The sequence below is a fragment of the Lates calcarifer genome, linkage group LG15 (assembly GCF_001640805.2).
Source record: "Lates calcarifer isolate ASB-BC8 linkage group LG15, TLL_Latcal_v3, whole genome shotgun sequence".
NCBI lineage: Eukaryota > Metazoa > Chordata > Actinopteri > Centropomidae > Lates > Lates calcarifer.
Window position 1 is genome coordinate 9,111,488 of NC_066847.1, and position 25,013 is coordinate 9,136,500.

Consider the following 25,013-nt stretch of genomic DNA (forward strand, 5'->3'; position numbering starts at 1 on the left):
AATAATCATGATGTGCAGAAACATTTAAAAATTTATAAAATGACCTTTACCTCAGCCAGCTACTGGTGCTTTTACATCAATGGATCTCATGTCCTCAACATGCTGTTGGGCGTAAGGTTTTTAGCACCGTTCTGAAATTGCATTAATAGTACGAGCAGCATGGTTTTCTCTTCGGTGCAAAATATAAACACAGTCTTGTTCCACAGACTTTATTTCAGCCGACTCAGGACAGAGAATCTTCACGCAATCTTCTGTACAACACTGTTCCCTTCTTTGAAAACAAAAAAAGAAAAAAACACAACAAAAGTTATGTACAAAAATAAAGTATGTTAAAAAAACATACACAAAGATACAAGACAAAAACAAAACAGTATTAATGCTTATTTGTGGAGGGCTGCTATAAATAGTGACAATATTTGTTTGAGCTTTAGTTTGCTTAATGCTGTGAGTATTCAGTTCATGACAAAACCACTCGTGATTTTTTTTTCATTTGATAGGAAGCCAGTAGCACCACTCTGAGGTCGTCCATGACACTGTGTGCCATCTGAGGCTGGACGACGTCCACTCTTTAGTGTTTCACATGAATAATGGAGCTCATTGCCTCCATGCAGTGCAAAAAGAAAAACAAAGAGAAAACAAAAAATACCAACGTCAACACCGACCAGTGAACAAGTAATTCAGTCTCATTGCAAATAAAACTGCTGTCATGTCTTTCCAAAACCTCTCACCAGGAGAACTTTCTTATACGACACTTTCCATTACCACTGTAATTTCAACAGAGTAACATTTTTCATACTGTTTTTTTTTTTTTTTGATCAAATTGTAGCTATGATTGGCTGATACAATCACCTAAGCAGGCAGGTTGCCTGAAGAAAGAAAAAAGGTCCAGTAAAACTAGCCAAACACCAACATACATTACATGTCAACAAAATGTAATTAAATGTTTCAAAAGGACACATAACCTTCATTTTTATGGACGAGTTCTGTTGAGTTATTAAATTATTATAGTGTCAGGAACTAATATTGAAAACATCCTTCATTTTTTTCTTTTACAAAAACAATTCATGAAACTAAATGTAAAATATGTCATTGTTAAATCCTCCAGGAGCTGCACCACACATTTCTATTAGCACAAATAACAAGTGTAAGCCAGTTGACTCACAGACAAGGCAAGAAGTGAAGGCAGATGAGCAGAAAAAAAACTACTAACAATGTAACATAGCAGGTGAATGAATATGCAAAAACATACTTAGGAGTCTGTTTAACATAAACATAATAGCTTACAAGCCTGCCATGTACTGAGTTACAATTATGAATCACTCATATCGACTATGATATAAAAACCATCTCACAAGCAACTTTTAATTTTTTTTTCCTGCGCTGAGCTGACAATCAAAATCTTGCACATTACGCTGAACCAATTAAAATAGTCTTTTGTTCTCAATGGCAATTTTGATTGTCACTTTTTGGGGTATAAAGCACATGTTGGTTCCAAAGTGAAGCAGATGTCTTTCTTAACACCTCTGTTGGTCGATGAGAAGATTTTTAACAACAATCCAGCTTCAGTCTTTGTATGAGACTGACTGTCGCACGTGCTCATACCTCTTTAGTGATCACAGACAGGATGCAACATTGTTTCGTTGATACGTATAGCAGTTGTAGTGCATTCTAGTGACAGCTGGCTTGGTCATGTGAAGCACTGAAATACAGTATAGCAATACATAATACAATAAAAGACACTTAATAATTCATTATACAGTGTATGTACATCTCTGTTCAAAATGCTCATGTTAACTGACTCAGACATAACTTTCTTTTGGACTTTGTCTTTACCTTGCAGCTATGTTTCTTTCAAAAAATTAATTTTTTATATATCAAACACTTTACAGACTTACTCCATCTCTTTTATCCCTGTCGTATTTCATTTATATCTTCTGTTTGTTTCCCTACATCGCCATAGTGGTCAGGTGCTGATGCCCTAGCAGCCCCTTGCGCCCTGCTCCCGCCCCTGGGTGCCCCCCTCCATTGCCGTGGCCGCAGTATTCTTGCAAGTTCTGACGCAAAGTAACCAGTGCAGAGCCCAGGCAGGCACGATTTGGAGCCAAAACGCCCCCAGGCAGCTGGAAGAGGACAGTGGCCACCCCAGCCATGCCATCATCTGTGGGCTCTAGGGTGATGGGTCCCACCTTAAAGGAGGAGTAGGAAAAACCCATGAGCTGAGAGAGGAAGGGGTCGGAGCGGCAGAAATGCTGGTAGCCGCTGTACGTGGATGGATGGTGATGGTGTGAGGCTGGAGTGCCGGCGGTGGTGCTGGCATAGTGGTGGGTGTTCAGGTAGTGCAGCGGCAGGTGCTGACCGCTGTTGCCCCCTCCACCCAGGGTGAGGTGATGGTGGTGGTGGGCTGTGGGTCCAGAGCCTGGGTCATGTTTGTAGGAGACAGCTCCTGCCCTGCCCCTCTGGCCCACCACTACTCCTCCTAACTTGCCCGTGCGGGCATGAGCAAGCGATACAGTGCTGCCCCCCACTCCTCCACCAGCTGAAGGCAGGTAGATGAGCTGAGGCTCCTCCGGCTCAAGGTATATAGTGAGTTTAGCAAAGGGTCTTGACGCCATCTTGGTCATCTCCTGAATGTGGCGACGCTGCTCCCGACGGAAGTCCAGGAACTGTTTCACCTTCCACAGGAGGACGCAGACAGACAGGAAGAGGAAAAAGCAGGAGAAGAAAACAGAGAAGAAGACAAAAAGGTCGATGTGGGCTTGGTCCTGACGCAGAAACAGCAGACCCTGGGACTCTCCCTCTTTCTCTTCAGTTCCCACACCTCTCAGAGCGATGTAGAAGCGGCTGGATTTCAGGGAGTGCACCTCATGGGGGAAGGTGATGACCACACGATCTCGAACAGCCCGGACGATCAGCACCGTCTGTGGTTTCCACACAGTGATGTAGGTGATGAGTCCTTCGGCCCTCTCCTCCCTGATTTCTCTTTCGGCACCTGGGGCTTTTGCTTGCAGCTGCAGTGGGTTGTGGGATAGCACAGGACCCCCAAGACTGGATGAGGCATTGGCAAACACCTTAATGGGGGACGGTGGGGAATCCTTATCTACTCCAGTCCCTGCCCCCCGCGATACCGATTCGTCCTCGATCTTGATGGTGTGAATCCCTGTGTACCGGTCCACATCCACAATGAAGGTGTCGTGAGAGTTGGACACATACACCTCCACTTCACCAAAAGTAACATCAATGGTGACCCGAATGTCAACGTTGGTGAACTTTGGCTGGGCAGCAAAGAACACTGTTCTACCCTTAGGCAGGTTACGAATGGTGGGATCATGGAAGCAGTTGGTCTGGGATGTGGGGTCAAAGCAGCACTCTGTGTCAACGTTGAACTGACGGTAACACTGACGCCCATTCACTGGTGTGCCATTGAAGGAGTCTTTGCACTTGGCACACTAAATGGAAAAGAAAAACAAATACAATTTGAACAAAGGCCACAAGGTCACAAGCTTTTCCCCCTTAGTCTTAAATACTGTTTAATCAATGCAAAGAAAGAAAATTAAAGAATATGTTATCATCATTTTGCAAAATGAAACCCTTCTATATTTAAAATCATTTTTATAATGTGCATACCTGCTGCCTGTAGCAGTCTTTGCGGTCACTCTGAGGGCTGCTCAGACAGGAGGAGGTCTCTGTGTTGTTCTGGCAGGGGCAACCTGTGCCGTCATGCTCATTACATGTGTCTGCATGGCCATTACACTGACACCTACGATGCAGAGGAGAAAGTCCAAACACTTAAGAAGAGAAAATGTGAACACTGAAAAGGAGAGAATTGTTCTTTGCCACTTGACTCTGGAAGTAACTTGACAACTTTTCTATGGACAACCACCATGTTGACTCTTCTGAGAACCCCACAAACACGAACACCACAACACATCCTGTCTCTTCACAAGAACTCCCACTTCCTCCCAATACATTATGACATCTAGATTGTTATGCAAGCAGTTGTTTTAAAAAAATCCTAGCATTTTAAAGGATGAAATACAAACAGTAAAAAGGAGAAAGTCTGTTGCATCTGAAAACACTTACTGATTACGGATTTTAAAAGAACAATCAAAAGAAAAAAGAAGAATCAATATCTAGTAGTGCAATGCACTAAGCATTAAATGTTGATGGCACTGTGCCAATGTTAGCATACCCAAAATGATAGCAATTGTGGGCACTGCTGAAATGCACTGTATAAAGCCAGAGATTATTATATTCAACGTGTAAATGCTTTGTAATTTTGCTTTCTCAGAGCATGGGAATCAACTGACAGCTGAGCAGCAACATTGCTTACTTCTCACACTTCCCCTGCAGCAGGAAGTAGCCACTGAGGCAGCTCTCACACTTGTCTCCCACACTGTTGTTCTGGCAATTCACACACACAGCATTCTCTTCTGTTGGACCCTCAGACACCCAGTTCTGAATCTGATAAAGAGAAAACGAGAGATGTTCCCCTGAAACTTAACACTGAGTTAGAATAAAGACAGTGCTCAAGATGAAAAGGTAAGCATGCTCACTTGTGTATTTGCTTTTACACGTAACTCAAATAAGACTACAAGGACTTCAAACACTTACACTGTTGGGATCCAGAGGGAAGAGCCGTGGGTTTTCAAGGGCCTTCTTATGTTCATCCCGGGACAGACACACGGCACTGTTTCCCCTGCAAAACTCCCGGCATGGACGACAAGTGCCGCCTCCCTTGGCAGAGCCCACAAACAGTGGCTTACACTTCTCACAGTGCTTTCCCTAGATTGGGGGGAAGGAGAAATCAATATACATACAGATGGGTGTGGGAAAAAAAACATGTTCACAGTGTGTGGATGTGTATTCCTATAATCACTTACTATTGTGTTATTGTGGCACTCAAGACAAACATCTGGTTTGTTAACACCAGCACAGTTGCTGTGTTTGTTGCAGCTGCACTGAGAGGAGCAGTTATCCCCCACAAAGCCAAAGTGACACTGGCAAACTCCGGGGGACACACATGTCCCGTTCACACAACCTTGTGCACACACTGGCTCACACTGACCAGAAACACTGAACAGAAGAGAACCAAGAAGAGGCGATTTAGGTAAACCTGTCCAGTTACTATGAAAAACACTACAAGTATTCAACTCTCCGGGTGTATTCAGTGTGTCAGGCATAAATGTGAACTCCTGATCTCACCTGCTGAGTATGTAACCCTGTTTGCAGGTGCAGTGGTATCCCTGGGGTAGGTCGTGGCAGTCCTGGGTGCTGTTGCAGTGGTGATGGCCGTTAGCACACTCATCCTCCTCCGGACAGTGGAGAAAGGACCAGCTGCTGTTTCTCAGGGGGCAAACACCCTCATTCACCCCTGGGAGATAAGAATGGTTGAATGGATCAGGGTTTAGATAAGTAGAAACACAGTATGAGGATAATGTAACATTTAAACGTTTACACCAGATATTTCTCACCATCAAGTCCTCCTTGCAGGCAGCGTCCAGCCCCATTGCCCCCCCGAGTGGCACACCAGCCACACTGAGGCCTGGCAATGCACTGGGAGCACTGGGTGAGCTGGGAGCACTGGGGAGAGCAAGAGTCCCCCCCAGAGAGCAGTCGACCACACTGACCTGCCTCACATCGCAGGGGCACAAAAGATGGGCTCATGCACTGAAAGAAGGGAAGAGAGGTTAGCTGCATATGAACATGCTTTTTAAAAATGAACACACAAAACACTGTGTAAAGCTCAAACAGGGCAGTCATACCTGCTGCAGTGCCATGCTCCACACACAGTGCTGCCAGCCCCCGTCAGAGCCTCTCGAGCCCAGACAGAGGCTGCAGTTATGCAGACTGTGGCAAGGCGGAGGGCACGGCAGAGGGGGAGAAGACTCCACCTGCATGGGTGAGACGTTGAGCAGGGCGTAACTGAAACATGTCCAGTCGTAAGTGGGGTTCACACTCAGGATGCGCCTCGTCTCACCTGGAGAAATCACAACACAATCAATGTGTTTCAGTGGAACACTTAATGAAAATGTCGTAAATCTAGATTTCAAAAACTCAGCTGAAACCTCAAGGACCATTTTATTTATTTAACACAAATATCTCCAAAATAATAAGTCATCGATGCTACTACATGTGGTGATCACACAGACATCTTATCTATGCAACTAAAAATAAAATAAATTCACAATTTCCCTCTTCAACACTATTGCCCATACCTGTACGTTTGAACTGGCGAGTCCACATGCATTTCCCAGAAGCAGTACATTTGGGGCAGTCAGAGGCCTCACAGCTGGTCTCAGTGCAGTTGCTGGACAGAAAGATCTCTCTTTGGTTGATTCGACAGTCATGTTCAGAAGTACAGCTAACAGAGCTGCTGATACAGGCCCCCTCTGGACAATTTGTGCACCACTTACACTGTAGAGCAGGCTAGAAAATTCAATAAAGAACAGATATTAGTTGCTGGACAGTCACTGTTTCTCTTTGATCTGGTGGTAGTGGTTGAATAGGTGTGTTGTATGTTACCTGTGATGGACTTGAGAAGGTCTTAGGGTGTCGGGCTAGACATTCACTGCAGGTCTTCAGTCTGCGACACTGGTCTGGCTGGCGAGGGGTTGGGGAACAGGGAGACTGGCTGGTGAAACAGCCCATTCTGATGGAGAAGGAGTGAGTGAGTAAGTTGGATGCACTTTACTTGGCAGCTGCACACAACTTCAAATTCAAGATGCTATTTATTTACTGATTTGCCCTCAGCCAGGTAATTTACCTCTCAGCTGTGTCAGAAGAAGCACAGCTTCCCCTACACCAGACGCAGCTGCCTGTGGTGGTGTTGCAGGCCTCTGGCGTAGGCAGCAGGGCACAGGGGTCAGAGGGCACAGTCAGGGTTAGGAGTCTACCCAGTGTGACACCATTGAAGCCTCCTGACAGGAAGAGACGGCCATCCCAGCTTGTCATGGCAAGGGACACTGAACGATTTACTGGATCACCAACAGCTGAGACTGAAGGAAACAAATGAAATATGATTAGGTAATGCTATGATAAATGTGATATCACCGTAACTGGAGCTGCAGGGAGACATTAGGATGGTCACCTGGTTGTATCCAGGTGTTGCAGTTGATCTGATACAAAGACACTGAGTTACTGTAGTCTTCTGCTTCTGTCCTTCCCCCAACAATGACCATGGTGTCTTTGATCAGGGCTGCGGCGTGGAAGAAACGGGACAGGGGCTGTGTAGCAAAGAGATAATACAACAAAAAAAACATCTTTATGCAGTGGACTGATAGGGTATAACTGCTTGGCTTGTTTAATTTTCTGACCTGTAAGAGGTGAGAGATGAGGTCAGCTTCTTACCTTATTACCCTGTGAAGGGACCAGCAGAGACCAGGTGAGGTTAGGGTAGTACAAACTGTAGAGCTCGCCTGAAGGCTCCACTGTCTCCACATGAAAGCGGTAGCCTCCAAAGACATAGATGGCATCAGTCTGCTCATGGTAGACTGCTGAATGCCCATATAAACCTGATTAAAGAGAAAAAAATTATTGCAACATCTAAGTTGTCCATTTTCGATATGTAATCCTGGATTTCTCTGTCAGGTTGGCTAAAGAATTAAACATTTTTGTACTTGTGGTGGTGCTCAGTGAGTGATTTATTGACAGAAGGCCTAAAAACCTGTGGGTGGTGTGCCAGTGTGTGGGGCAATGGTCCAGTTCCCAGAATGAGGGCTGAACTCCAGTAGATGGTGGTTGAAGCCATTCTCTGGAGAGTAACCTCCAATCAACAGCACAGAGGAGTCACGGCGTACAGTAAGAGTATGGCCTGCCACCGGGGGCAGCACTGAGCTCTGTCAGAGGGAGAGGAAAATTACATTTGTTAGAGGTAAAAAAAAAAAATACTTCTACTTATTTTTCAGATACAGTACAAGTCCTTATTAAATCTAATCCTTACCTTGTGTTCTCTCCAGACTAAACTGCTGAGATTGAGACTCCAAGTATCCATGGCAACACCACTCTGAGTGACACCGCCCACCACCAACATGAAGTTGTGACTAGCTCCATGGCTTCCAGAGCCAGACTCATGACTGGTGAGCAGTGCAGAGGCGTGGTGATAGCGAGGGCTAGGAGTTGAGCCTTCTTCCACAGAGCTTGTCAACATTTGGGTCCAACGATGCTCCAACACAGAGTATCTAAATGAACGACAGACAAAATGCATTATTATACACATAAAGACAGTACATGTGCTATAAGCAGTAAATAGAATGCAAAACGTATTTTACATGACATTAATGCTGCTCATAAAAGTCTCAGGTTACATGTCCCTACCTGTAGACATTTCCCAGAATGCCCTCCGACAGAGATAGTCCTCCATACATCCAGAGATTGCCCTGTGGTCCAGACACCAGAGAGTGGCCCATCCTGTGGAGGAACCTGTGGGCCTGGTTCTATGGAGCAAAGGTACACATGACTGTGTGTTGGCATCAGTAAAATTCAGGAATTGTGCAGTTTAAAACATTTTTTTTCTGTTTATGTTATGTTGTGCCCCTACCACTGTCAGTTGTGTGTCCAGCAGTGTTTCCCAGACCAGGCTGTTGGGGTCACGAGGAACAGAGCAGTCTGAGCCAGCCCAGCTGTCTGTGCACACACACACTCCGAGAGACTGAGACACACACAAAATGATGATTAGCAAATCAGGAAAATGTACTCTCTTATTTTTTTAGTATTTCAAAATTCCTGAAGTTAATGGAGTTGATACTGCTGAAGACACATTATTCCATAGCTCACTATTAAGATTATTATGAACACATCAAATAAAGGCAAATACAAAGTTCTTAATGTAAAAGTCTTACTATGTTACAAGCTCCTCTTCCTTCTGCTATTCCACAATCCTGAGGACACGTGGGCCGGTCACAGTGGGGTCCCCCGTATCCCTGAGGGCACTGGCAGAGCCCACCCTGGCACTGGGTTCCACCTGGACACACGGGTGACCCCTCGTCACCCTCGTCAGAGCTCTGGTGACACCGCCGCACCCAGAAAGATGCATTGAAGCCTTGAGGTTTGTTTGAGGAGACATTGGCCTCAAAGTAGACAGAAATCACACCTGGTGGTAGAAGGGAAAATTTAAGTGACTTAATGCTTTGTATGCTTACTTGCCTTTAACTCAGTCATGGTGATTATGGTTAAAATGTGAATAGTAACTTAACAGGTTAAGCTGATGCCACAAATTTAAGAGCTTAAGTTTGGTGTATACCTGAAGTGGCCTCTACTGTGATAGGCTGAGTCCTTGTGGTGCCACAAAACGCTCCAATTAGGTTGTGATCTGAATGTACAACTCCATTACCCAGAAAACGAGGAAGGCCATCAAACACATAGACATATGAGCTCTGCAAAATAAAGCATAGGGAATGTAGTGAAGACAGTTGATGGAATACTGACAATTTTTGATGCTAAGGTGTTAATTTGTTTGTATGCTCAGGTCATGTTTGTACTCACTCTACAATATGTGTGGGAGTCAGGGTGAAGAGTGAGGGCTACAGGGGGGCACAGCTGTCTGGGCAGACAAGGCGCCAGGTTCTCAGTCACAGACAGGACCCACAGACAATGAGAAAGTCCTCCTTTCCCCTCTGTGCCACTTCGCCATCCCAGAGAAGAGGAGAGAGGCATGGCGGAGGATGTAGTGGAGGAGAGCAGCACAGAACGGCCCTGGCACTGGCGGTAGCATGTGCCGTTGTTCCTATTGGAAAGGGAAAGTCATGATGACAGAATCTGAAGACACAGAAATCAACCAAAGATATTTCCAGTTTTCACTGTTTTCCACTACTTGATTTTGAGTTGTTTTCAATTAGTATAGAAACAAAAGAAATTGACACTGGCTATTGCACTAAAAGTGTATAATTAAGATCTCCTTACCTAGGGTCTCCATAGTAACCAGGCAGGCAGGACTCACAGTGTGGTCCCTGAGTGTTGTGGGTGCAGTAGCATTGGCCTGTCTGGTTGTGACAGTAGCCACGCAGAGGGTCACCATGGCCGTTACACTCACAAGGCACACAGCCACCGCCACTAGCCAGGGCTGAGCCAAAGCTACCTGGACGGCAGTGCTCACAGTGAGGCCCTGTAGTCCAATCTGAAAGACAGAGGAGGAAAGTCAACATCAGTTTCATGAAATGTGAGTATGACTTCAATTAACCCTGATGGGACAGCAGCACTTAAAAACAGCAACTGAAATCCTTCTGTTAAGGTCTCACCCTGGCATTCATCACAGATCCCTGGGGCAGTAATACACGTGGAATGGAAGTTGCAGCCACAGTCCACATCACATTCAACACCGCTCAGAACCAGAGTGGCAGGGTCAGATGTCCAGCCCAGGGAACATTCACACTCAAACCGTGGGCTCCCACTGCATTGACCCTCACGACATTCATTGTAGCACCTGTGGGAGGGGGGGAAAATGTGGGGTGAGGTCAAAATGTCAGTTTTTGCAGATTTGAAAAAGCAATCCTGATGACTACATGGGAAAGGTGAAGAATAAGTTTAGGTTAAGAAAGATGAAGCATGAATCAACAGAGGGACACATTTTAGGACTCTAAGACTCTTACGTCTGGTTGCAGTGCAATGTGCCATCTCCCGTGTATCCTCTCTCACAGTGGCACTCGTAGGAGGTGGGAGTGTTGATGCAAGTGGCAAAGGGGTGACAGTTGTGGAGGCCCAGCCTGCATTCTTCAACATCAGGGCAGGTGGGGTAGGACCAGATCGCATCTTGCTCTTCATCATCAAAGTGCTCCAGCTCCATCTCCATTTCCAGTGGTCGAGGTGGGGCTGAGGTCTGGGGTTCAGGGCTGGAAGAGCAGGACAAAGAGACATGTAGTTGGACAGGTATAGTATATCCATCCATACATCCATCCATGTTGTTATTACTCCAATAGTTTGCAACATAAAAGTTAGTGAGCATTCTAAGATATATGAAGATTTCAAGCAAAATTAAAGGACTGGACTATGACAAATACTGAACATTTGGGAAACACTCCATCCACAATATTTACAGGATTACCTTTATAACAAAAGCCCTTGTCTTTTAAGAAAAAAGTCATATGCTTACAGATAGCTTACTGTATCATTTCGCAGTAGTGTAATAAGAGATAACATACTTGGCAGCTCGTGCTTCAGCCACTGCCACACTGCAGTTATACACAGAGGGATCATCCATTCCTGCCCAGTCTCCCCTCAAACATCTGAGAGGATGAGTGACAATAAAAACAACGACTATTAACATTTCAGCAATTTGATAATAAAAAGGAGAAAGACTTTTAAGAAATTGGTGGTATGTTGGCACTATATGTACTTTCTCTGTACAGTCTACTTGTCTAGGTATTCTCACCATACTTACTTTCCAATTGTGGGATTGTTGTAGTCACCACACCAGCCACACTGGAACGTTCGCAGGCAGTCTGTGCATGTGTTTAAAGCTGAACACTGTTTACACTGGGGAACCGAATGAACACTGAGGGGTAAGAGAATAAAGAATACCAGATTATTAATCTAAAGTTAATTTCTACTCACTGACTGACATAATATGCCAAATTACTTTTGTTAAACTTCCAGTTCTTTATCTTGTTTTTGTTTAACTGGAGTCTAAATCTAATAGGAAACCATATGTTCAACTACAAATAATTATTATGTGTGTCCACACCCAGGTAACACAATAAAAAAAAGTTTGAAAAAATGTCCTCATTTTACCTGTCATACCAGTCTCTGCACTCTCCATAGGGGTATTTTGTGAGGTAGGCAGCAAAATAGAAGCAGGCCTGGGCTGACTCACACCATGCACACTGGCTGGAGTTAGAGAGGCACTCACCACACGTCTTTCTCCTTTGCAAGACAAAAAAGATGACAAGAAAGGGGGGGACAATGGGGATGAGTTGTAGGTTCTTGGGGAAATCATGTATGATCTATAATTACATGTTAAAAATACAGATTTTCAAACTCACTGGTTGCAGACTCTAGGACACCCCCTTGGGTCACGTATAGATCCATCTAATCTTCCCCGTCGACTGCACTGGTAGTCACCTTTCTTGCTGGAGTTTATCTGCCACTCACAGTAAGGATCCTGCAGGCCAAAGTTAATTTTGTGTGAGTCCCGAATAGGATAGCTCCAAATCAAGCTAAATAATATTCTGCAGCATAGTGACACTGTCAAAAGTGTTCTTTGTGTTGTACCTGAGTACAAGCAGAACAGTCTCTGTATTCTTCGCACAAGGTGCACTGCTGAGGAGCCAACAGCAGATGGCGCTGATCTTCTTCCTTGCCTTCACCCTTCTCACCCTCAGGGCAAAGTTTGAGGTCTGGGCCGTCTCGCAGTAGGCAGCGGGACAAAGACGGGCACCAGCCACATGACTGGTCAGACAGACAGGCCAGACAGGACATGTATCCTGAGCAGGAGCCTGAACGGTAAGGCTCCAAGAACAGGAAAGAGATTTCCTAGAAGGAAAGAGAGTTGTGGGGAAAAGAGAATATGAGATAAGACTTCTGCTTTTGTTTTACACTTGAAAGAATCTCATTGTATAGAGAAAAAACAGATATAAATGTGCCAGGAACAACAACTTAAATATTTATCTCTTTACTTTCACTACTTATGCAAGCATAAGTTTAACTGTGCCAGTACTCACACTCCCTCCAGGCAAAGTTCTGTTCCAGATCAGTGCCATCTCACTGGTCTGTCCTGAACCTGAGTTGTTGAGGTAGCCCTCTGCCTGAACAAGGTAATGGTTGCCCCTGGTTAGGTTAGAGAACAGTCTACTCCCATCTGTGCGAGCCAGAAGCTTCAACTCCTTCTCCTGCTGGGCTGCCCAACGACCCACAACCTCCTGCTCATACAAGATGCATTGAGAATTAGCAAGAGAGAAAAAAGTGGAGAAGAGTCAAGTAAAGAATAGAAGAAACAGGTATACAGCACTGATTACTCCTGAGTGGATGCCTGCCTTCCAACAGCAAGAATGTTATTCCACATCTAAAATCACTAAATTATGTCTAGTGAAAATTGTATTATGGGACCTTGTTTGGAATTACTAATCCTATCAGTACTTTTACATTTTTTATTAGATTAAAAAACCCAATTTGAAGTGCTGACATGCACTTTCCCTCACCAGTTGGCTGGAGTTTGGCCCTGATGCCATTTGAGCCTCAAAATGGAGCCTCTGGATGCGAGCCCACATGGAGACAGTCTCAGTGGGAGGGGGTGCCGGTGGAGGAGCGCCCCACAACGGGTGAATGAAGCCCCTAAACTGCAGGGCTACGTCCATTTCTGTGGTGGGGCTGAGGATGATGTTGGTGCTGCGGAGGATGGAAACCTGGCGGAGGGGTGAGGAGGATGGAGGATAGCAGAGGATGGATGGAAGTGGAAACACATCAACAGAAGCACTATTCTCTACAAACTGCTCCACAAGTTTGACAAACTACTTCAAAAAGGGAATCTTCTCTATGAGCGCATTGCAAAACAAGCAGACAAAAACAGAGAGAAGATGTGAGCACTGGAATCAAGAGGTTAAAAAGCCAAGAGCACAAAGAAGTAATGAATAGTAAAGGAGAAACAATCAGAATTTCAAGGTGGAGAACTGCAGTGGGGTCAGAGCAATGTCGGAGGAAGGAAGGAGGGATAAGTATAAGCAGAGAGGGAAGTAGTTACAACCACAGCTAGTACAGTTAGCACTTGAGATTTGGACTCCGTACCTTGTCAGGCTGGGAGTCGTTGCGGGGGTGCTGGAAGGTGAGCAGGTGCAGTCCCGGGACATAGTTCTCGGTGCGACAGGAGTGGAGGGAGGTTAGGAAAAGGGTACGCTCCCCCCACCAGCCGTACGCCCCTGAGATCTGGTCCACACGGCACGCACTTCGCTCTGTGAGACCGAGAGGGAGAGGTCAGCACACAAAAAACACATCTGACCTCTTCATATCTCATAATACAGCAGTTTCCTAAAGTGTACTACTGTACTGAAACCGATGTGATCTGAGACTTTTGTGTGACGTGTGTTCAAAAGGAGTAACAACACATGACCTCACTGCACCAGAAGAAGTATGAGATTGGACAGGCAAGTCAAATCATGATCTGAGTGGCCAATCCAAACTCAGCTGGGTGTAGTCAAGTTACTGTGCTCCATATCTGAAACACGCCCAACATGAGTCTAGTCCCTCCCATGTCAACTCCCAACATCTTTATTTTTTTTTCAGTGTGAGGCTTAGCCCTTCTCTTCTGCCCTCCTTCCTCCCTCCCTGGGTCTCACCTGACACTGGTAGGCAGGACTCATTCTGAACACACCAGCCAAATTCACCAGGGGCACGGGCCAGAAAAGCTGGAGTGCCACTGAACACCAGACAGGACTGACAGTCAGACAGGAAGCGCGCCAGGCCCAGGCAACCAGTACTGCCACACTGTGAACACAAAACAGGAGTTATAAATTGCAGTGGTGATCCTGACAGAGTTCACACATCAAAGTGGAACGTGTTAATGGATATAATACTATATTTTTGTTATACATATTTATGTGTTAGTCAAAGACAGAAGTTGTTTGATTGAGGTGTAGGTTGTAAGGTTGTGTTGAGGGAAGTGTTACCGGATTTGTGGGCTGATACTCTCGACAGCGGCCTTCACACCAGCTGCACTCTGGGTTCTTGAGGCACATACTTTCATCTAGCGCCTCAGCACAAACAGCATCCTGGTAAAGGAACACACACAGATATACACAACAATTTCAGTATCTCTAGTTACTCTTGTTCAGCACATTTTTCAGTCTTTATACAGGTTGGGTCAATCTGCCAGTCTTCCCAATGATATGACTTCATGTTCTCGTTTTCTAACATTGTGACACCTTCACTCACCCTGTCGCCTTGATCACTACTGACGAACAGTGGAACTTTATAAGCCACCAGGTCTCCACGGGCAACACCACTGTAGCCCCCAGCAACCAGCAGCACTCGTCCTTCCATCACAGCAGCAACATGAGAGTAACGCCCCCGAACAGCATCCCCCCCTTCAAAAAAAATTAAAGTTTTGTAGACACTGTAGGTGGAGGTGTGCATGTAACGACTGGTTATGAAATAGTGTGTGTGTGTCTCAAAGTGTGAGGTTTTTGACAGAAAGGTCTACAAGAACTCACGGAGTGACCATCTCTCCCCAGCAGACACCCACTGGTGACAGCCCAGGTGGTAAAAAAAGATCTCCTCATCGTAGCACTTCTCCTCTTGGTAGTGAATATGCACATTCCCTCCTGGGAGAGAAAGGCAGGAAGAAAAGAAGATAAATATACACAGGACTGTGCTGAATAGATTGTGTCTGCTAATTTTTATCGATGCTCACCGTAGACCACCATGTAGTTCCCAATGACAGTGGCTGAGTGGAAAGCTCTCTCTCTGGGGCCTGTTGCTGGGAAACGGGAACGGAAGGATGTCCAAAACCGCCTGTCCACGTGGAACACGTCAGTGTTGTTCACCCTCACACTAAACCTTAGAAAAATATACAGCAAAGGTGCTTTGAGTATCATAAAGTTTCTGTATATTTTATGATTTGCTTGTTGAAATATTATCAAAATGCTCTTATGAAATAATCAATAAAACAAGTGATTACCACTTGTTTTATTATCTAAATTATTTCTAATTATTTACTATTCTTATCTTTTACTGGAGTGTTTAATTTAACAAGCTATTACTGTTTCCAGTATACTCATACATTAGAGGGTTTGTACCTTGCAGTGGTGGGTCGGTGGCCTCCATAGACCAACAGTGTCCTGGATGGGCTGTGGAACACCATGGAGTGGCCAGCAGTGGCCGGGGGTTTACCACCGGTGGGCTGAACTGTCTCCCACCGCCCAGAGCCACGCAGACCAAACCGATACAGAGAAGAGGAAAACATATCCTCCTCAGTGCGACCTGGGAAAAAAAGTAAAGTTTAATTAAGATTTATTTCTCAAGAGACAAATGAATGCCTATCCAAACACAGACTACAACATGACAATATAACATAAAACCCACCTCCAAAGACATAGAGATAGTCATCTACTACAGCTGCAGCGTGATTAGCCAGTTTAGGAGCGCCACGTGTAGTTGAAAAGCCGAGCTGTTGCCAGTCATCATTAAGTGGGCGATACATCCAGACATCACTGGCCAAGGAGCCATTGGCTAACTCTCCTCCAAAGATAACCATGTTACCCATCCACTCTACGGCTGTGTGGGAGTGACGAGCCACCTGACAACACAGGAGAGCCAAAGAGTGCAGGAATGAAGAGAACTATGTTGAATTGAAAAATAATAAATGGGAGTGCTTATGTACAAGCTGACTATGTTTACATATACAAAAAAATTGCAAGAAACTGGGAGAAGTCAAGTCAAGTAAAAAATGTGAGAACGCATTTACTTGCATTGCAATAACCTTATTAGTATAAAACCTACATTTACACACTTGCTGTGGGCTGTGGAGTTTTGTTGCCATGGTATCTTGAAAGACACAGCAACACACAACACAGCAAGGGGACAGACTCGATAGTGAAAATAATGTGCATTTGTATCTGAGTTTTACAAAAGATCTACTGTTCAGCTGTGGAATCTAACTTTATGAGACTTGTATATTTCAGCTTGTGTTTATGCCAGTCTTTGGATGATCTTTTTTATTGCCACAGCTAATTTTGGTTCCTTTCAAACATCTGCCACAACATAAGGTTTCTCTGGCAGAACTCTAGCTCTGTTTACATGGTTTAAGGAAACCAGGTTTCTTGTTTATTTGATATTTGGGATCACATTACTACAGACCGTAACCAGGTCACTTGTGTACATGGAAACACAGTAAATGAGATACAAGAGCAGGACAAAGCAAAAAAAAGTGTGAGTGTATTTACAAAGCACTTACAGGAGAGTGACCATAAGACCTGCTGTCCCATTGGTTGGATGTGAAATTGTATTTGATCAAGTCACCAAGAGCTCTGTTCAGATCAAACCCTGCGTAAAAAAAGAAATATTCAAACATATACTATTGTCATTATCAGATAGTTGGTAAAAATTCTTCTGAAGTGATCAACAGTGTTACAATTTAATAAATCTACCAAGGAAGGGAATAACACAACTAACTTGTGTGTTAAAAGGGGGGATGGAAGGTGGGTATCATCACTAAATGTTAGCTATTTACAGCCATTAACCATTCATTAAAACAGCATCAGAAGAAATAAAGTGTGTTACTCTCACCTCCAAACAAGTACATGGCTCCAGTGGAGGACAGATACACACCAGCAGAACCTGTCCTGGGAGGTGTGTAGGGGTTTCCCTCACTCACACGCCACCACTGCCCCACCCCGACGTCATCATGGAGTCCAAGCTGGCAGCTTTGACCCAGGAAGCCTGGGTTACACAGACAGCGCTCTCCTTTCTGATAGAAAATGTAGAGATTAAGATCAGTAATTAGTGTTTCAAAAAGTTTAAGCATTTAGGGGATGAGTGACCATTTGACTGAAGACTGTTTGCTTTATGTTACATAGGTCTTCCAGTTTCCTACACTTACCTTGTCACACTGGCCATTCACAGAACAGTCCTTGGAGCACAGAGGGGTTGTGCAAGATGCTCCTCCCCAGTCCTGATGGCACTGGCACTTTGATGTAGAGGAATCACAGCGGCCATGACCACCACAGGCTCCAGGGCACAAAGAGAAAGTGTAGGTTGCATTGAAGCCCAGCAGATTGTAATTAGCATCACTGAAGAGATGAAGCAGCATCTGGAACAAGGGCATTAAATAATGGACGCAAAGATAAGTTATTTGCCATATTTACATTGCTAGTGTCTCATTGCTCATGTTTTAATTGGTTACCTTGCCAGACTTGGCTTCAATGGGCTGAGGCAGAGTGTTGCCACTCAGACTGGCTAGGAGAGGGCTCTGGTAGGAGTCACCATCATACACAAACAAGTAATCATAGGTACACTCTGTGTCCATGAAGGTAAAATTCAGGACAATACGGTGACTGTTGCTGGGAGCTGGAAAATATAAAACAGGAGGTAAATATCAGTGTGTTTAGTCTCAAACTAGCACTCACTCATGCTAAAACACTGACTGCCTGTAGGTTGCAGGAAAGTTTCTGGCAATCAATTTTGCCATGCCAAAGACAATATCTTATCTTGGTAATAATACCTTTGATAAGCCACTCGCAGTTCCCATTGACAGAGTAGTTTCCTGGGCCATCTGTGACATAGCCTGGTGGTCCCCTCAACACCTGCCTGTGGCCCTTGCAGTCCCCTGCCTGGCACACAGGTGACTCAGCCAACAGCAGTAACACCAGGATGAAGGAGACAGGGAGGGGAGAGGCCATCACTGGCAAAGCCTTGGTGGTGGGAGACAAAATGTGAATGAGAATCATTTAGCCTGTGTCATCGACACATCTGCAACAAACATATGCAGAAAGTACAAATTAAGTTTGCTCTACCACTTCATCTACTACACAAAACAAAGGAACAATGCCGACAGAGTGCTGAGGGTTGTTTGTAATGAAAATAAGTCATGTCGCCTGGTGGTCCTACAACTTTGTGTGGCCCTTTTACACGGTTCTGTCTTTGCTGACCATCTCATTGCAAAATCCCAGTAGAGGTCTGCGCAACCCCTCTAGAAACTGCAATGCTATTCACACTGCACAATTGGACAGACTTAAAGGTGGCCAAGTTATAATGCTTAATGCGCGTTACGAGTCTCAGAGGCAGCTTCTAGAAAAAAATCAATTCTGATGGAGCTAACTGTTAGCCCTATCTACAGTAGCGTTAGCTCTGTGCACCAGTGTCACAAACATAACAATGGAAAAACGAATGTTTCAATACATGTAGCGGTATACACAAAAGATGCTATTCACCAACGCTGAGTTTACTAATTGCGTATCTTACACCCAAGTAGTTTAGGAATAAACCAACTAGTACCCGCATCAAGGAGCTCTCCGCAGGCTATCATAACAAAGCTAACGTAACGGGGTGCTAAGCTAAGCTAGCTAACGGAATACCGTTAACAGCCCAGGGCCGTTAGTCGGTTAGTTTGCATATTCACATTATCGTACTCACCAGTTCCCGTCTCTTTGGTCCCATGGCAATTTACATTTTCGGTGACCCTTTTAACGCTAGCGACCACATGAGCCAACTTATCGTTAGCGAGTGTCCACGAATGACAGCTAACGAAGTTAGCTTGTAGCGACCGATTCGGATTGAACCGCAGCGGACAGCCGCTGACTGGGGGGACAGCACGGTGCTCTGCTAGCTTGTTTGCTAGCTAGCGGTAGAGGCTCAGCCAAATCCAGATGCGCAATCGTCAATGGCTGCAGGATAAATCACTCTTGAGAGTAATTTATCTTTATGTAATGTACGAGATTACATTACTAGAAGTTATTGCCATTACCCAAGAGGGAGATGCTGCCCGCTAACAACGACGCCTTTGAACAACATCGACGCACTTCATGCGGTCCATCTCATGGACAGATGCCCGTTGTTTTGGTGCTTATGGCTGGCGAGCAGTAACCGGTGGTTGCCAACACAAAAGGCAGTGGCATGTCCCACCACTGCCCTCAAGCGGAGATGGGAAATAACATTTAAACATCTGGATACAGACCACACAGAGACAATGCTGTATTAATCATAAATGCGAATGGATAACAGTTGCAATTTGAGTACACGGTCAACATAAATCAAAGTAAGTTTCAGTAAGTAAGTTTTAAAATTTTTACCAGCTAGTTTTCTACATCAGTGCAATCTAGTCATCTGTAAAGGCATCCTTTTCCCTTTAAATATAATTTCCATGTAATCTCTACTTAAGTGCAGAATTTCATATAAGAATAACAATATATTATATATAAGAATATAAAAATATTTTTATATGGGTCTAATTGATGAAACCAGACAAATTAGATTTTTATCACATTTTATTGAGCAAGTGTTCATATGAGACAGCATATTTAGCTTTCTGCATGTACAGATTCAGAGTGGTTGTAGTAGTATATATAATCCTTCAGTTGTTTAAGCTGTGCCCTGCTGAGTATGACTAGTTCCTAGCCACACTGTGTAGTGAGATATAAACAGCAAAACAAATAACTAGCACAGTTTATTACAATATTTGAGGATAATCAAGAATCATTAAAAGTAGTAATAAAAAGTAAAAGTAATAAAACAATTAAAGCACATATTCCCCAAGCACAAACGCAGCCCTTTCCTGATCATGGATAGAATAAAATCACTCCAAATGTCTGCAAAGATGACAAATAACTACCACAATACACCTTACATATAATACCATATTGCCAAAGACAGATGTAGGATGAGCAAGCAAGTAATTACTTTCACATTCAACTTTTTTTGTTTTTTGGTTGACCTCTCAGATACTGAGGACTGGGTGTCACACTTTCCTATGGCTCTATGAGGAGTAAAGAGAGAATGTTTAATTCATCATCAGTATTGATCACTAGCTTCAGCCAGGCTGCCAGGTATTTCAGTAGAATTTTTTATTCTTGTCTGTCTCTCCATGATAAAGTGACAAAAGATTAGTCAACTCAGTTTCCTTCAGCTAAGGGAGATCAAATTATTTTCCCTTTGCTGCCGCAGAGAAAGTCAGTTATGCTTTTATCACATACTTTTTTCAAATTCCTCGTACGCCGTCATTATTCAGAAAGCCATTTTTCACCTCTAACCTATGGATCATGCAGCTCCAAGGCCTTTAATTGGTAGGTTTACCTATCCTGACTTGCTGCCTGCTTGTTTTTGTGTATTATCCTCTATGCAATATTTCTGACATACTCTACTGTTACAAGTCATTTCAGACATTAGGCTCTAATGCCAAAAAGTCAAAATCACCACTTTTGTCTTTTCTTACAAAAACCTTTGTGAAGCTTTTAGTCATGGTACTCTCTTTTGTATTCTTTTAGTAATCCCATTTTAGTATATTTTACACCCCATGTAACATGTTTATAATGATTGTCTTCACCAGTTTTATCATGTTTCCTCTCTCGTCACTGTCAGATTTTAATCTTTTACTTGACATTCTAATGAGATTTGTAATTCATCACGATTTAATTGCTAAAGTGTTGCTGAGTTTATCATGCTTTTAAAAAGCTTCTGATTTGAAAAAGGTTATTGTTCTTATTTTTAGTTCCACAGGTTTAGGTTAACAACCCAACCCTCCTAGCCCATTATGATGTGTGCACAGCTATTTTTCCTTGAACTATAGTCATAGGAGTACTATGGAGCCCAGGGCCAAAAATAGGAAACATCATCTCACTAAAATTGTGTGTTAAAGTGATCAGGTGCTTTGCTGTTCCCCCATCCCAAAATGACACCTCTCCCTTATCTATGTTTAGCTTGACGCGAATCCTTTCGGGACGCTGCTGCACCTGCAGCTCTGTACGCTCAGGTGTTAGGACAGAGTATACCCCTTTGCTGAGTCCTATGGACCACACACCACGGTTCGTAGAGACGGTGAACTTCTTTTTACGGGCCACTGACTCTTTGCATACTCCCACAATCCACCTGGGGCTGTCACCAACAATGATGTCCCATCTGTGTTTCCCAGAGGTGTAACCTTCAGCACCCAGGACAAAGATGCAGGGATCAAAGCGCTCTGGGTTGTCGGGGGCGGTGAGCCGCTCTGAGCTTTCCTTCACACTGGTCAGGTCAGGACTCAAGGACAGCCATGGAGAGGCAGTGTTTGGGTCCAGCAACACTGGATCTGCACAGACAGAACAAGAGGCAACTGTGTTATATTGCTTCTTTTTTATTTGAAGTCCTGAATGCCACTGACCATTCCAAATTCCCACTTAATTACTTTACTCACAGTATTTGACATGGGCCTGCATGCTCTTCCAGATGTTGTAGCTCAAAGCACCAACATGCTTGCCCATGTTCAAAAGAGAGTCATCAGGGAGGCCAGGGTCCATGTGAGGCCACTGAGCTCTAGAGTAGAGATGCAATATGTGAAGTTAATGTGAAGACATTTGTACATCAACAAAATGCAGCAGAAACCAAATATTTTCTACATATATGCTGAAATGTACTAAAGTCTACTTTGCATGGATACGTGGACTAATAGATTTAGAGATTTCAAAGCACACAGCATGTAAGATCCAAGTTTTGCAGTTACTTACTTTCTTTTCAAATTCTGGAAATTCTAAAACACAAAAGAGAGTGATTGGAATTAGTTTAATGCAGTAAAAATCTTGTAACACACTTAAACATCAAAGACAAAAAAAAACAACCAAAAAAAAAACAAAAAAAAAACTCAACAGACCACAAAGTTGTGGGGTCCGTGGGCCTTCTCTTACCCGAAGGAGGGGTAGGTCCTCGTTGCCCATCTCCTTCTTCAGAGTCTCGATGAGCTCGTTCAGAGTGACAATGTCCTTGGCAGTGCTGGCAATCAGCTCCTGTATGGCAGCGATCTTCTCCTCCTCCTCAGTAGCCAGGGCTTTCAGACGCAGAGCTTCCTCTGTGTAAAGCACATTGTGGAGCCTCTCGAACTCTGCCTTGATCTGTTTCTCCGCCTGCCCAGCTTGATACTGTGTTGAGCCAGGGAAGAAAATTAGTCTAGAGATTATACTAACATGCAGGTGACTAAATTATGTATACTATGTGTAGTGTGTACATCCACAAAAAAGCCTTTCGAGGGGAGACCTCTTTCCTGTCTTCCAGCAGTGTGTAGTTTCTTTAGTCTCTACTTTATATTTGTAATGTAATACATTGTCTAAAAAAAGTCAATGTAAGGGGTGCTTATACTTAGATAAATGTAAAATGAAGACCATGAGAAGTGTCAGTGACTTTACCTTGATATATTCCACTGCGTTGCTGAGTTTATGTGTCATTTTATTGTACGATTCCACTTTCTTTTCAAAGATCTGGACTTTGAACCCGAGCTCCTTCTGTAAGGTGAAAAAGCAAAAACAAAAGCAGACATAATATGAGATATCATATCATAAGATGTTGGTGATGTTCAATGTAGGTGTATGACTGGTGTTGTGCTACACTTGTATCCACACATACAATGGGATATCCATATTGTCTTTTGTTGTTAGATTATTTTCTGGGAAAAAAAAGTGAGCGTAAAGAGTGTAAAAGCTATAAGAGTATGGAAAAGAAGTGTAATGGGGTGAGGGGTGAGGTTAAGAAAACAAAAAACAGGAAGGAGGGCCTAAGGAGAAACCAGAGGCGAGGGAACACTAGGATATTAACAAAATAATGCACAGGACAAGGTTTTTGGTGTTCACAGAAGTTGTCATGGATGGTAAAAGTTTGCAACAGAGAAAACAAACAGTAGTATTGGCAGTGAGGGACCTACAGTGACTTACACTTAGATGGCAGTTTATTACACCAAGTAGCTCCTGTACTAAAATCTATCACCAGTTTTAGTTGAAACTCTTTAAGAGAGGTTGTGGAGGCTGTAGTTTGTGGTTGAATCAACACCTCTTTAGGACAGTTTATAAGAATATAATCTTCACGGTTGAAGGTTGTTCTGCTCTTTCCGAGTGTAAAACTGAGGCTTTGAAAACAGGTCAGGCTACTTTACCCTACACATGGGTGCTCCGTCTCTCAGTGAATACAGCCTGTGTGTGCTGTGCAGACTGACACACTCCACACACACGGGCTCCTCGTCCTTCTCACAGTACAGCTCCAGCGGCTTCAGGTGCAGGTTACAGGTGTCCTCGCTGGGACGTTTCTGGGTCGACCTCCGGTTCGCCTGTTTGAGGAAGGTCTCGCAGGCGCTGCTGAGCGCACGGTTGGCGATGGCCTGCCCTTCCTCATACAGGTCCCTGCACACGGGACACTTTTTGTTGACCTGAAAACTTCTCTGCAGACACTCCCGACAGAAGCTGTGGGTACAGGGCAGCAGGACGGGGTCTCGGAAGATGCCCTGACACACAGGGCAGGTCAGGTCCTGTTGGAGGGGTAAAGGCTCCTCCATTTCCTCATCCGACATGTCAGCCATGGCTTCACGGGCCCTCCTCGGTTAACTTTCGTTTTTGAGAAAACCCAAACCGTCGGACACACACAGACACACAGTAACCTGTCTTTGAGTGATATGTCAAGGCTTGACTGGTTTTCTTACGCTCACAAAAGTGGAAAACAGTTACGGGAACAGGTTGAGGAAGTAGAAAACCAACAAACTGCACTTGCTAGACCGTGCGTACCAAGTTCCTCCCTGAATCAGACTCCCTTTTCCGTGTTTCTTCTCACAGGCAGCAAAACTGTCACAGGTTCATCCAACACCGCCCTCTAGTGCATCTGGAGGTTGTAACAGAAGTTATTATGGACAGTCGGTGCCGCCGTGCAGATGTGCCTTTCTGCACCTGTTTGCATATCTGGCAGAGTGAGAAAACCACCCTCTCTCTTACAGTGATGTATATACAGCTATATAGGCTCGGACAGGATCTTGGGTATGGGAACTGTGGCCCTTCAACATAAATACACACTTTTTCTCGCTTCTAAACATTAATATTGTCCAACTTCCCTTATACTGTACTACGAGACTACATGAACACACCATGGCACACAGGTTCACTGATCAGTTATGGTATATTTGTTTGTGTCAGTTTATGTCTTTTTATTTATTGTGGACTTTATTTGAACAGATTCTGACACTTTCTTAGACTCAGTTTCCATTTTGATTTATTTATTTGCCAAATGATTTGTCAGTTTTTATACCATATTCATTAAGCTGTAGTAACAACATGACACTTTTAATCTGCACTGGAAAGACCTTGACACCATGTGTGTTGGTCACTGATAACACAGCAGTTGCTGTATCATTATGCTGCATCACGAGTGCGTTGAGACCACTCTCTGTCTTCCTCTTTCTGAGGAGCCTAAGTTTTTTTTTTCCTGACTTTTTTACTTGCAAGTGAAGGATCCAGAGCTTTCTGTTATCAGTGTCTCACTCCTGTTTGCTCTGGCTGCTGAGAGTTTAGATATTAGATGTCAGGGTAGAGCTGGACCCAGTTCTTGACAAGCTGAGTGGAATTAGGACTCTGCTCACAGTGTGGTCTCCACTGTAAAGA

The 25,013-nt window shown here is 44.1% G+C and overlaps 2 protein-coding genes across 2 annotated transcripts; both read right to left on the reverse strand.

Moving 5' to 3' along the window:
- Positions 1 to 193: 193 nt before the first annotated feature.
- megf8 (multiple EGF-like-domains 8) lies at positions 194 to 19,529 on the reverse strand. The gene is made up of 44 exons (XM_018672265.2): positions 19,051 to 19,529; positions 18,140 to 18,329; positions 17,822 to 17,985; positions 17,519 to 17,728; positions 17,206 to 17,386; positions 16,874 to 16,962; positions 16,003 to 16,216; positions 15,717 to 15,900; positions 15,332 to 15,477; positions 15,132 to 15,242; positions 14,854 to 15,005; positions 14,589 to 14,690; positions 14,259 to 14,406; positions 13,711 to 13,874; positions 13,128 to 13,331; positions 12,651 to 12,848; positions 12,202 to 12,462; positions 11,973 to 12,091; positions 11,722 to 11,853; positions 11,372 to 11,485; positions 11,133 to 11,216; positions 10,584 to 10,823; positions 10,233 to 10,417; positions 9,898 to 10,111; positions 9,481 to 9,721; positions 9,239 to 9,371; positions 8,838 to 9,088; positions 8,537 to 8,647; positions 8,314 to 8,432; positions 7,940 to 8,177; positions 7,664 to 7,835; positions 7,348 to 7,511; positions 7,088 to 7,223; positions 6,764 to 6,995; positions 6,523 to 6,649; positions 6,216 to 6,426; positions 5,763 to 5,977; positions 5,472 to 5,667; positions 5,203 to 5,371; positions 4,881 to 5,073; positions 4,612 to 4,782; positions 4,331 to 4,461; positions 3,625 to 3,757; positions 194 to 3,446 (listed from the first exon to the last, which is right to left on the reverse strand). Exons 1-44 carry the CDS (start codon positions 19,072 to 19,074, stop codon positions 1,947 to 1,949), a joined length of 8,673 nt encoding a protein of 2,890 aa, XP_018527781.1. The 5' UTR covers positions 19,075 to 19,529; the 3' UTR covers positions 194 to 1,946.
- A 354-nt stretch (positions 19,530 to 19,883) lies between these two features.
- Positions 19,884 to 24,201, reverse strand: trim35-28 (tripartite motif containing 35-28). The gene is made up of 6 exons (XM_018672331.2): positions 23,525 to 24,201; positions 22,785 to 22,880; positions 22,290 to 22,520; positions 22,113 to 22,135; positions 21,803 to 21,921; positions 19,884 to 21,697 (listed from the first exon to the last, which is right to left on the reverse strand). Exons 1-6 carry the CDS (start codon positions 23,942 to 23,944, stop codon positions 21,162 to 21,164), a joined length of 1,425 nt encoding a protein of 474 aa, XP_018527847.1. The 5' UTR covers positions 23,945 to 24,201; the 3' UTR covers positions 19,884 to 21,161.
- Positions 24,202 to 25,013: the final 812 nt, after the last annotated feature.

What these genes read in the sequence shown, in the direction of transcription:
- megf8 (XM_018672265.2), bottom strand. Translation starts at nt 19,074, where the DNA reads ATGGGACCAAAGAGACGGGAACTG. An exon ending in GTAGTGATCAAGGCGACAGG is followed by an intron (nt 14,691 to 14,853) that starts GTGAGTGAAGGT and finishes TTCCTTTACCAG; the next exon opens with GATGCTGTTTGTGCTGAGGC. An exon ending in TCTTCTGACACAGCTGAGAG is followed by an intron (nt 6,650 to 6,763) that starts GTAAATTACCTG and finishes CTTCTCCATCAG; the next exon opens with AATGGGCTGTTTCACCAGCC.
- trim35-28 (XM_018672331.2), bottom strand. Translation starts at nt 23,944, where the DNA reads ATGGCTGACATGTCGGATGAGGAAATGGAGGAGCCTTTACCCCTCCAA. An exon ending in ACGGAGCACCCATGTGTAGG is followed by an intron (nt 22,881 to 23,524) that starts GTAAAGTAGCCT and finishes TTCACCTTACAG; the next exon opens with AAGGAGCTCGGGTTCAAAGT. An exon ending in AGGACCTACCCCTCCTTCGG is followed by an intron (nt 22,136 to 22,289) that starts GTAAGAGAAGGC and finishes TTTGTGTTTTAG; the next exon opens with AATTTCCAGAATTTGAAAAG.